The sequence below is a fragment of the Nicrophorus vespilloides genome, unplaced genomic scaffold, assembly GCF_001412225.1.
Source record: "Nicrophorus vespilloides isolate i.1.1-1 unplaced genomic scaffold, Nicve_v1.0, whole genome shotgun sequence".
Lineage (NCBI taxonomy): Eukaryota > Metazoa > Arthropoda > Insecta > Coleoptera > Silphidae > Nicrophorus > Nicrophorus vespilloides.
The window spans coordinates 247,275-261,074 of NW_017100098.1; the positions used below are offsets into that span (position 1 = coordinate 247,275).

At 31.9% G+C, this 13,800-nt stretch overlaps 1 protein-coding gene across 1 annotated transcript in view; it reads left to right on the forward strand.

The window, feature by feature from the left end:
* The window catches only part of LOC108567884 (hemicentin-2-like), a 104,942-nt gene that overhangs the window by 83,593 nt on the left and 7,549 nt on the right, over positions 1-13,800 (forward strand). Inside the window, exons 8-9 of the mRNA XM_017928600.1 lie at positions 4,957-5,087; positions 11,158-11,317. Of these exons, the coding sequence (XP_017784089.1) occupies positions 4,957-5,087; positions 11,158-11,317 (291 nt within the window). The remainder of the gene's footprint in view (positions 1-4,956; positions 5,088-11,157; positions 11,318-13,800) is intronic.

Genomic DNA, 13,800 nt, shown 5'->3' on the forward strand with positions numbered 1-13,800 from the left:
GCAAATTCTAGCATATAAAAAGTTTATTTGGTAAATAATTAAATTAGCAAAGGTAAATTATGTTAATTAGGTTATCAATTAAATTAGGTTATTACTAAACCTACGAAAATATGTTTAACTTAAATGCAAATATTTCAATATAAGTATTATCTATATTTATAAGTTATTTTACTATTATCAATTAACGTGTACACATGCATGTGCTGTAATGAGTTTAGAAGAAATGTAAGAGTAATACTTAGTTGAGAATGAATATTCCAATAGACGTCATCTGATTGTAGTAATATTTCATATAGGAAATATGTGCTGGCTGTTGGAATGATATAACAAGCCGCAATTCTGAACGTGCACTCTGGCACATATTGACAATTACAGTAGCGGATGGCAACAGGAAAACGGGCGGCCAAATGGGTTGGCCACAAACGTGATTTTAATTCCATATATATATTTTTTTTTCATTGTTTGTCCGAAATACTGAATCATCGAAGTTATCTTCCTGGCAGATTTCCAGGATTAACTACTTGAACCGAGTACTAAAGCGGAAACGTTACATTCTGAGAACTATAGCCTTTTTTTTATCTGGCAAATGGTAATTATCATAAAGTTTTTGATGGATGTAACAAGCGTATGAGGAGCATTGGTATATGAATAATAGAAACGTGAATATTATAACGAGCAGCAATAACTAGTGGTTAGTTTAACTGCCTAAACTATATAATATATGACTGTAGTTAAACATACGTGTTATGTTTGCCTCTGGGTTTATTGTTCACAACTTCTTAATGTATTACTTTAAGCGCGGTTGGTTTAAGCAATAATGAGTTTCTGTTTAACATCAGGTAAACTATGCACAAATGCAGAGAAAATTAATGAATTTTCTCGAACTTTGTCGGAATTTCATGAGTGATAAAAAGTGCGGTTTTCGGAGCCTAATAGGGCAGGGCCTACACCACTTCTGCAAGAGAAAATTAATTCGAGATTACGCCAGTCAAATTCCGATACATACCCTCTCGCCGACGCCGTTATTTCTTCATTAAGCAATTCGTGGGTCCTACTCCTTTCCTTTTGCTTTTACTTTACTTCTTCAGATCCCGCAGCAGCTGCACTTCGCACTAACCCATATTTATTTCGCTTCACCTGAGGAAAACACTTAGGAACGCCGGAAATCTTTCCCCAGAGAAACTTGATAAAATAAATAGTTTCTTTATATTGAAACGATTTCCATAATTGATAGTTGGTCAACTTAAAAAAAAATGTTACACCAAAACTGCATCTTTATTAAAAATATAATATGTTTTTGATTCTAATTATTTGGATGGTATTGATCATCAATACAATGTTAAATAAAAATTGTAAAAGGCATTTTTAGAAAAAAAATATTAATTTCTGCAAAATATTATTCTTTGTTGTGGAAAGACTTTGGTCAATAGATGTTGTGTGTATATGTAAAATATTAAATTAATTACAATATTATCAATCGCGTATATTGTGATTAATAACTTTACTGTCAACCTTTAACATTCGTAACCTCTTTTCATGCAAGTTAAACTCATTAAGTGTTTTATAAAATATATTTTATTTTTGTATAGAAATTATTTAATAATAATACATAATTGCATACATATACACAATGGGCTATTCCGTTCTAATATTAAATTATATTAAAGTTGATATATAATAAATATGTATTAGGGATATTATTAATTTGGCCACGGTTCGTACAAGGGGGATTGCTCGGAATCTAAGCTAGTTCTGCAATAAAATCAATAAAATTTAATATGGAGCAGCGAGGTCCTAAATTATCCCGAATACATTTCATGCACAGAAATTTTCTACGCGGAGCGCGTGCCTGATTTTAAATTTAAATTAAGGCGCATTTCAATTGTAATTTATGAACCATCCATAGGGCATTAAATGAACGTTCGCGTGTTCCGCTTAATGACACATTGACAAACTACACCTGATAATAAAATTAGAGATAATAACGGCATTATTGTAACTTTTATAATCTACAAATGCTGTGTGGGTGGTAGATAGGACGTGCGGATACCTTGTCTCTAAATTAGATACATGCATCGACCCATAAAATATGTAGCCTAGTAATCATTTTCATTAAGCAATTATGCTGTGTACCTATTATTTACCTATAACCTATAAATAAACCTGCGCCTGGTTTAATTATAATCCAAAGATAAGGTAACTTGACACGTAGATCATATTTGAATATCAATAACATTGTACTCTCTAATAATTCTATTTATTACAAATCTATTATGAATTAATTTACAATACAAAAAAGGAATTTTTTATGAGTTTGTGTACTTTTAGTAGAATGTGAGCATCTCTGCAATAGTCGCGTGTCGGTCGCAATGTTAATTCACATTCAAATATTTACTATTGACTTGATCTTATTAGATTATTATTTACTCAAATATTTCCTGTTATCTTTGTTATACAATTGAAATCAGCAAATAGAAAAATATCAAAATATTTCCTATTCTATTAAAATTATATCTATACAATTTATATTTTCAAATTAAAATACTATTTCTTTTTCTATTGTAAAACATACAAAAGGCTTTTGAGTATATCAAATTAATAATAATAATCTTTATTAGTTACAATGCAACCAAAGGTCTATCGACTCAAGTCTTTCCACCCTCAAATTAATATTAAATACCAAAAATTGATATAATGTTAGGTAAATATTTCAAACTAATAAATCTTGGTTCTAGTTTTTTTTTTTATAAAAGCAGCTGATATATATATATTAAAACGAAAGTATCATCAACTTTTGAATGCGAGTGAAGTTTTGAGATAGAAATAATTTATTTTATGATATATTAATTTCTACGGTCGCATGCATATTATTTAATGGTTCAAGTTATATATTTTTGAAGCTTTATATTTTATATATTCAAACTACCTTTTATCAATGCCATGAATTTTATAAGATTTAGTACCAAATACATAATTAAAACTATTTTGGAAATGCATTATTCAATAGATAAATTAATAATATCTAGTGTAAAATAATTTTTCAATGTGAGCTATAATTGCTTGGATCTAAAGACAAACACGCCGTCTGTTTGTCGCCTTATTATATAAACATACACATCAGCATAAAGGAATCACTACTGTGATTCCAGTTCGATACACTTAATATATAGAAAGGAGACCAAGCGTAAACATTCCCATCGATACTCCTATACCTTTACTCCGAATTCAAGTCCTTATTATAAACACATAGTAATCATTACACGTACAATCGCAATCAATCATCTTTTTCATATAAACAAAACACTCATGAATAGGATTTTGTCCCAGTCTTATAACAAACCACCAAGGCCGAATCCCGTGGGAACGCTTAATCATCAATATATACAAGCCCTACTCCCAATCATAACTTCCGCCCCGTATTATTAAGAATTAACTTTGTAAGTAGAATAAGTATTTAGAATCAGTCTCAGTAAAACCTTAATTAAGCGAGCATAGTCTCATAAAAATCTAAGACGTGCATAGTCTTAGTCAATCTTTAAGAGTATCGCAATGTAGATACTTTAAAAGATATTTGTTTAAAACCAATTGAATTATTTAATTCCTACAATTGAGACACAACCAGAATTCCATCCCTGGGACACGACAATTTGTCATTTCTAAAAGGGTTCCCGAAAAACGGATATTGCTGTCGCTTTGCAAACAGTTTATTTTAGCAAAATTACGAAACAATTTCTGTTACTCCGTTGTCTCCATCTGATTATGTTGCCTTGACTATACAATTTAGTCGATAACTAAACGTTTAGTTGGGTTTAACTTTTAATAAAAACGCTCAAAATTAACTATTACATTTATTTAAATGAAAAAATCAGTTTTTTCAGTTTTAATTCACTTTTAACTTTTAAGTTAAGTAATTTAAATTACAAATATAGTTCAGTATATTAAATTAGAGTGAAATAATATTTAAAAAATATTACTAAGCGTCATAAAATGTATGCAAACCATATAACATGAAAGGCAAACAGTATTTAGATGTATTGAATTTGCTTGACGTAAACTAACACACAAATGGTACAGACTGATGGACATCAAAGCCTTAATGCATACTAAGAGAACTAAGTAATTAATTCATTGAAGTATTTGAAAGCAAAGGGTTGAGGAGTTACGATACTTCAAAATGAAATCTTCCTAAATGAAATGCACAGCGTCCTTGATTACCGAATACACTTTGCTTATTTAGTATATACGTCGTCGGTTATATTGCATTAGCTTATGGAATTATTTGGGTAATAATCCGATGTTGTGTAACAAAGATTTACCTGTGTGTTGTGTATAATGCGATGTGTGGTTGCACACAATGTATAAGTGATTCACTGTTTACCGGTATCCAAAATTATTGAAATAATAGGATTTAATTCAGAATTTCGTTTTTAGCGATTTTGATAATTAAATAATTATATTTGTAATTTTGCTAACACGTCAATCGACTTTTGGTGGCGAACAGTTGATCAAACTGTGTATATTGAATGTGACAGTAGTAAATAAAGACAAAAACGTTAAAATTTTGTAAACATCAGCATATTCAATCAATTTTTTTTATTATTATTCATATAATTATACCAATCCCAGAAATTTATTACAGGATTTATTTAAAATTAGCGTAAATATCAATTCAATAAATTTTCAGATATTTCTACAAAAATATTAAATAAATAAATTTTAATAGATTTAATTCTCTATTGTTATATCAGCTAAAGCTTTTTAATTTATTTATTTGACTATATATTAAAATACATTATTATTTACTAATTCATATTTTCACGCTCGTAATTTCCATATGCGCTATATTCTCTCTTGTTAAGATTTCTTTCATTTTTGGTCATTTTTGTTTCATGTTTTATTTCCGTTTCCTTGAAGTCCTCCGAATGGAAACTTTAATTACATTTTCTACTGTTTCAGACCCACCGCAAGTGGCACTGCATTTGGGTAGTACTCTTAACCCCGAGGACATCAAAGAGGGAGACGACGTATACTTCGAATGCAACATTAGATCCAATCCAAAGCAGCACAAGATCACCTGGTTTCACAACGTAAGCAACCCGCGCGTTACGTAAAATCCAATAACCACAAGTTCCGGCGTTCTGTTTTGTATGCAACGTTTCATGAGAACGCAAATATTTATTACATTTAATCGGCCCATAAATCTCCGGGAATAATAAAAACCGCCGCTGTATATTAAACGTATGCAAATATTGCATACGTGTATGCTTCCATTCTGTTATATGCTTCATGCTTGGACCCTTGCAGAGACTTGCGTTTTCACCATCTACTAAGCAGGTTTCAATAATACCAGGGTTTCTCAACATTTACAATCAAGTTAAATTTTAATGTTATTGCATTGCTTTATGTAATGTTAAAAAATATAGTTCTTCTCATTAACATAAATATTTGCCAAGGTAGCAACTAAGACTATTTATTACGGAGTCCAATGACAATGAAACCTATATATTTGATTTAAAGCACAAATATATTTTTTCAAATAATAACGATTCTTTGCGAAGATTTCATTTTAGTAGACAAGTCAAAATCAATTAAATGAAACTAACAAATATCTTTTTTATGTGTCGTTTTAAACACTAGCTCTGTAATATTATTAACATTCCAATAAATAATGCTGATAGGACATAACTGCTTTAGAATGATAACATAAAAGTACTAACTGTCGATAAATGCGAAGGTATTTAAAAATCAACCGAAAGTTACAATTTGCCTGTGGTATGTTTGCTCGATCCGCATAGGATTCTTTGATGTTTGCTTTCTCTAATCAAAGAGAGCCTGGATAGGGCGTGTGAAGCTCCCTTTTAATTATGATTTAAGCTGCTCCCTTCATTTAGATGGTAATTCTTAACCGCACACTTAACGGCACACCGTTTTCAATCGAAAATGTAGGTATGCCTTTCTGTTCTCTGGAATCTATTCTTCGTGTAATTGCGATCTGTATGAATATTTAATGCAGGGCCGTCTGGCTTTAGTTCTCCAAAAGAGGGCAATTATGTATGCGGGAAACAATTAATCCGACATAATCGCTGGTAGCCGGAAGGAAGCCGGCATCTTAAATCCCATGCAACATGCATATACGAGGTGCTTCTGAGTTATGGCCCATCCACGCATTTGCTTAAACTTGGCATTCTTTCTAATCCCTGGGATTTGCTATCTATCTTTTTAAGGTGTAGTCTTTAAAAAAATACAAATTATAATACTTTAAAAGGCAAATTGACAATATTCATATTTGTTTCTATTAATTTGTAATCATTCATATTTCAATGTTTATTATTGTAAAACCAGTTGAATTATTTTAGAAATTACATTAGAAATGTTTAAAGACTGTCATATAATCAAACATTTGAATAACATCCTCTAATATTTGTAATTTAAAATTTTTAGACAACATTATTCAAATGTAATATTAACAATATTACATAAACAAATAATAAATAAATCATATTTATATAATCATAATAATAGAAATTCACTTTTGCCACCCTCAAATATCATATTTAAAATGTTTTCCATACTTAAAATCTATTAAAATAACGTTGATAAGATGCAGCAGCGCATTTTCTACAAACGAGCATTTCGCTTAACGAGCAAAATGAATTGTAAGAAAAATGATTCGCTTAACGAGCGACGTTTCGCATAACTAGTGACGATGAGAAGAGAAATCTCGGATTGCGCGCCTGTTACATCATTTACATATTATGTATATACGAGTAAAAATCCGGATTAAACTCGTTAAGCAAGGTTCCACTGTTTTTAAAAATACTGATTAAATTTATATTGATATAAATATAATATTATTTAGTTATAATAAATGAGAATCATCTTTTATACGATGAATATTCTTGAAAAAATAATTCGTTTTTTTTTACGATTTATACATTAATCGAGGAAACCGTTGGAAATCGAATTAGTAACCTTCCGGCAGAAGGAAATTATAAATATTTATTTTCAACTTAATAAATGTAATTACAGGAATATTAATAGAGATGTACATTTTCTGTGTATATACTTTATATTGTTACAATAATGAATTATAACCAAATAATATTAACTACTCAATACACCTGGCCAAAATGGCTATCGACCTTGGACTTTCTTGCACTCTCATTAGTAATTATTTTTGTTAAATGTTAGAGAAACAAAATTAAAATACAGGTTGGAATTTATCTGCTTCTTCATATACGCGAATTATAATTTGGGTTGTTGAATAAATAAAAAAGCAAATTGATTGACATTGCTCAGAAGAGAAGTTATTTTATGTGACATATAAGTGATCTAGCAATTATCTGTTGCTCTGCCAATATTCATAAGTCTTTCCGGAACTTAAGTGTCTCTTTTTGTTGTATATTGTTGGACGTGTGAAATGAGTTGGAGGTGGATTAAATCAGAATTTAAATTTTAAATGCCCAAGGGATAGTTAAAATGACAAAAAAACAGCATAGAATGAGAGAGGGTGGAATATTGTGGTTTGCTGGTTCAGAACTTGCACCAAATTTAGTGGACTTTTCCAACAAAGTGTTGTATAAACATATAGTTCCGATATATCGATTCCCCAGTCGGCCGTTACGGTTGATATGCGACGGCTCGCTTGAAAATATTCTTCAGAGGGACACTGAAGCGAGGCCAATTTACAGTATATCCAGAAGCCGTCCGCATTTTTCAGACAAGACATAAATAAATAACCAAGAGTCAAACAGCTAAGAGTTACGCACGACGGTCAGTGACGCGTCCAAAAGATAATGCCAATTTTGCTTGGTATATGCATCTTGAATGACGTGGAAAGCATATAAAACGTGGGAACCCCCAACGTAGAGTGCATAAAATGTACTACACATGTCGGACCACGCACCGCTCATAAACACGCACTTACATCACGACTATAAAACCTTGCCACATAGTCGACTTGATTTTCTTCTGTTTAACTGTTTCGGTCATTAAAAATGGCCCTTGTGATCATTCACAATTTATGACTGGGACATTTATACTTTAAGAAATAATCATAAAATAACTCATTACAACAATAAATGATTACATCATTTACTTATGATATATTGTATTAATTATCATTATTTTTTGTGGAAATATCTTATTACACATGAACTAATATAGTATATTAATAATATATAAGATCATTATTATATACTTTTATATGCTATTTTATTGTTTCTTTGTAAATTAATATTAGTTTATCTCCGTAAATAATTTTACAGAAATTAAATGAATATTTTAGCATATGATCGTATATTAAAGTGAAAATATATAAAAAAGGAGAGGTAATAAAGTAACATTCTTCCTGTTATTGGCAATAATTTAGCCATTCCTGTGGGTGAAATAAAATCTATTGGAAATGTGTATCTCGCGTTAAGTAGAAGTTACGGGAGTTCAGATCTTCAGAGGGCAAAAGCGAGATGAAGAGATACAGTCGTAGGGTGGAGGACAGCATAAGATAGGACGAGGAAGATGTTAAAAAAGGAGATAGAAAAGGTAAGAGTGAAGACGAAGAAGGGCGAACTGTCCGTAGCGTATAAGGTATGCGTCTCGAGGGACAACTACGGCGCGGGCCTTTTACACCCCCCAGGGTAAATTACCCTTCGTGCGTTAAATCGGGCGACCGTAGAGCGCCCACTCACTTCCGGCAGGGTACTTTGCCGACCAAAACTCAAACCCAAACCCGAGTGCGAAAAGTTTGTTTGTTTATTTTTAATTTGGGCGGATGTTAAGTTCGGCTGCACACACCCACGCCCACACCCATACTCCTGACCTCACCGGATTCGCAGTCTCTCCCTCGAAATTTATTATTGCAAAGGGGATGGGCCGTGGCGCTAGTCAAACTGTCACAACTTTAAGTATAAATGCCACCCAGAAAGTTCACTTACATATGAAGTTCCCAGGGGTTAATCGCACTCGGATTAACTTTTTTCACGCCTCTATTAGGGATGGGATTTTTATTTCGCCTTTTCCAACGTCCGATGCGGAAACAAACTTTTCTACTTTCCAAAACACGTCTCCCATTAGAATCAATATTGATGATTTACACAACTTTTTTAACGCATCCAATATTCGCAAAAAAAAAAAGAAAGCTCCGTGACTCATATAATAAATGTTTAACAATGTAAATGATAATAATTGTATTGATTATAACAGTCACAGCGTATAAACCAATAAAATTTAAAGAATATTCATATAATCATAATAATATGAAAAATAGAAAAGAGCAACTGTTACAAAAGGGCTATTGGCCAAAGGAAATTTACACCAAAAATGATATGTTTACATAATTTTGATAATATTCTTATTATTGCTTATATGTATATCTTACACATCAAACTTTGACATGAATTTTTCATATTCTTAAACAATTCGATTTTACGAATACGAATACTTTGGCAAAGTTAAGTATTAATTTAAAATCTACATTAAGTCAGTACGCAGAAAGGCACAATCAGTTACCTCCATTCAGTATTTTATCTACTTTTGAAACACTTCAGGGTCTACAGATAAGTTGGCTTTTACACTTCTTAACTCAATCTTATAGATTGAAGCCTTGTGCTACAAAAAGAAGCAGTTATCATTTTTTGCTAACAAAAAACTTCACCACAACTTCAGATTCACAATAATACTATTGTTTCCGTGAGCCACGTGTGCAATTTTATTCAAATGTATACCCTGTAGAAATGCATTTATCCATTGGCATCGCTTTCGTGCCTTCGATTTTGTATTTAATTATACTTTGTGGACGAGTGATTTATTCCCGCGGCGATTAATTTCTCACGTAAAGGGCGGTCCGCCCCGTTTATTATGCAGGACCTGTCCTGCTCATAAATATCCTATTTAATTGGTTTCGAATTCAGATTTTTATTTTATTACATTCCAGGAATACTTTACTGAATTCAATATGGAACCATTATTTTCTTAATATTTACTTTATTATTATTATTGAAACATTTTTGTTTTTCGTAACTATCTATGGCTATGTACTTTTCTTGAAGTTAGATATGTATTCAATATAATTATGAATGTGTTGTCCAACATCGTGATTAAATCAAATATATAATTTTTTATGTTGTCATAATTATTGGCGATCGACCGCAACTGCAGGTTAAAAATAACGTACCCACCGTTCATAGCAATTACGTTGTTCATTTCCTAAATCTGTTGCATCCAGAGCGTTTGATGTTTTTCAATAATGCGCGTGAAGCGATTGTTGTTTTATTGTTGGCTTTGCATTACATTGTTTTTGCCGTACAATGAATATCATATATGTGGGAGTACAATAATTATTTTTTGATTTGTCACGCAGTTGTTCTATTTTTTTTTTGCACATCAATCCTGGCCTTTCGTTGTGCAATTAAATTTAAAATTTGTATATTCATGCGGAATTTAATTCGTGTTTCTATTTACGAATTTAATAACAACATCAATGGCATTGTGGAACAGGTGAACAAAAAACATTATGGAATGAAATAAAAATTAAATGTTACTGAAATACATCAAGAGAAACAAATGTGTAATGTGGTGCCGTTCGTTGGGGTTTGTTCAGATCTGGGCGGAGTCCCGGTTCCTTTTTGCATATACTTTACATTCAAATCCGCCTGTACTTGTTTTATCTCGGTAACAATCTTTTTAACATTAATTAATATTCATATTTGTATTACGACGGTGGTCAGCTTTGCATATTACACGCTAGGGCCTAAATTCTCAATTAATTGGAGGGATGGTCATTCGCTTCATTCATTTTTAATAGGTTATGAATATTACAATTACTTTCCGCTTAATGATTTCTTAAGTACTAAGTAAAAACTTATATTTTTTAGAATAAAAATAATGGAAATTCTATAATTGAATATTTTAATTTATAATAATAGTATCGTTAGACCATAAGCTAATAAATATCAACTAATTTCCAAAACTTCCATGCGTTATGACACTAATGATATTATTGTTTACTAAACGGCGAATTAACCATGATTATTATAAAGAAACTAATTAATAATCAAATACTGTTAGTAATCGTTTACTTTGTTTAATTTTTGAAAGAAGAAATGATTCTTCGCATTGATTAACTGTATTTTAATATTGTAATTGTTTTCTATTTTTTAGGGTGAGCTAGTGACTCAGAACATGTCCCTCGGCGTGATCATAAGTACCCACAGCTTGGTACTGCAGAGAGTGACCAGGTGGCAAAGCGGTGCGTACACCTGTCTGGCATCAAATCCAAGGGGAGAAACTATGAGCAAGCCTGTCAATCTGCGTGTCAGATGTGAGTAATGCTTTGCATGAGTAATGATTAGTAACTAACTTACCTTACTTTACTAATTTGGGAAAACGAAAAGTACACACGGTAAGGGAATACCGGAGGAATTAGTTTATCCAAATCTCTCGCTTTGTCACGTCTGACACTCTCCGAGCCGGAAAACTGCTCTTATCGTTGTGTCGGTAGACGTTCGGAGCGAGAAAAGATTGCAAATATTAAGAGAAGCGGACGTGGGAAATTGGAAAGGAAAATGTTTGCTCAAATGAAGACGGGGTGGGCTAAAGTCGAGAGTTTGTTTTGCTCCAAATCCGATGAATCGATGAACAAAAAAAAAACGTTCAGATAAGACGGGAACTTTAATTATGTAAAGTGTGTATCAAAACATCGTGAATCCCGGAACCGTTTCCGAATAATTACTGTTTATTGCACGATCTTAATAAATAGAGGGTTCAGTCAATAGAAATCTCATTTGTGTACATATATGATGCAACGTTCGTACTCCTCCGAACGTTATGAAACAAATAAGAAAAAAGTCAATATAAAGGAATTTTTGAAGCTTTCATTCCATACATTTTCCAACTCTAACGATTGATTTGTAATTTTCCTCAGAATGTAATTTAGATGACAACTGAAAATATTAATTAACGCGCTTCATTAAAATGATGACGGCGTATTAATAACAGTAGAAAGTAGTGGACAAAAATCTAAACAAGGAAAAATGTATACTGTAATGTAGAAACAGCCCTTCCACAGATCCAAGTTCATAAACCGGAACGCCTCGTGGGAATTTCTAAATGCGATCACGTCTTAGAACAGCATCAGGCTATTTGGTGTGTTGGTCCGGTCTATCGATCCATTCCATCCATGGAATAACCTCTAAAATTTTCCATTGGCATTTGTTATTGAAATAATTTTAAATTCTGCATTGATGTTATTTCTGCTGCAGCCATTACCATACCCTGCTTTATTTTAAAACAAAGAAATTAGTATTCTGTTTTGTATTAGAGCTCTTAAAGAAATGGATCTATACGACAGGGGTGGCCAAACTTTTGATCACTTCGGGCGATCTTCGGCAGAATCGGCAATACATTACATAAAAAGGATATTTATAATTTTAAATTTCATATTACACAATGTCATTTCATTGCTGCTATATAGAAATTACTTGTAAGTACAGACAAAACAAACTATAAATGGAAATAGAAAAAAATAGTTATTTTTAGTTAAAATACATTTATTTTATTGTGGGAGTATAAACTGTAGGTTAGATATAATGCAGTCCTATAAAATTAGAGATTTAAATTGCAAGAAACAATAATGAAAATTGAAAAATGTAAATGTTAAAATGAACTTAAAATATGAATTAAAATAATTAGAATTTAATAATCGTTGATTGGTGATAAGTACTGTAATGAAAGTATACTGCCATATAATATAATTGATAATAAAGTATTTCTTGAACTAAAAATTAATACATTTTGATTTTGGTAGTTACAAATTTGTGACATAGGGGACAACTGTCTAAATCATTGGCACATGGTGAACACATTCTGTGGCCGCACCTAAATATAATATGTGCTTCTTTATCAAAACAATACTGACAAAAATAATGTTCTCTAATAGTGTCGTACGCGCTTTTCAATGCCTTCTCTAGTTTCACCTTCTGAGCACGAATTTCGGAAGATATTTCGCTGCCATCACCACGTAACCTCTTCTCGATACAGTAACCACAGCTTATACACCTCACCATCCGGAAACTGCACTCTTCACAAGCAAACTTATGATTGCAAGGAAGCAAAGTCACGATATCATCTACTGGCATGGAACAAACATCGCACTCTGACTTAGCAGTTTCTTCTGGGAGAGCGGAGGCTGTCGCCAATTCTTCCTCCACTTTATTTTTGTTAGGACCGTCCATTGCTCACCAACAATGTTACTTGTGCTAAATACAACTACAACTGACCGACTGACAACCTTTCTCCCTACCACCATCCTCTTGTTCACTTCCTGGAACCTGCATTGTAAAACTTTGAAAGGAGTTTATCCGAGAATTTGGGAACAAACAAAAATCCGGGAAAAGTTACCTTTTAAGTCTCGATGTATTGCAATGCAGCGTATCGGTAAATATAAAATGTTTTTTTTCTTCTAGTTAGTCCTAACAAATATGTTTATTTTTCAAAAAAACCTTGATTTAAAAAAAATCTTCTATAAATAAAAGTCATCTTATAGTATACGATACAGAAATAAACAGAAAAATGGAATTTTATTACAATTAGGGTTGTAATCGAGAAACATTAATTGGAATAAAGTTTTCTTTAAAGCAAACATTTCAAATTCAATTAAATACGTAAAACCAATTTGTTGAAGTATTTGCCGAATTTTTCAGTTCGAAGAAACCGCCTGAACATAAATTACTACAAAATGGGAATTGTAGCTGTACATGTACATACAGTTTGCGCAACCCTCCGGCAATAAATTAAAACTTCCTC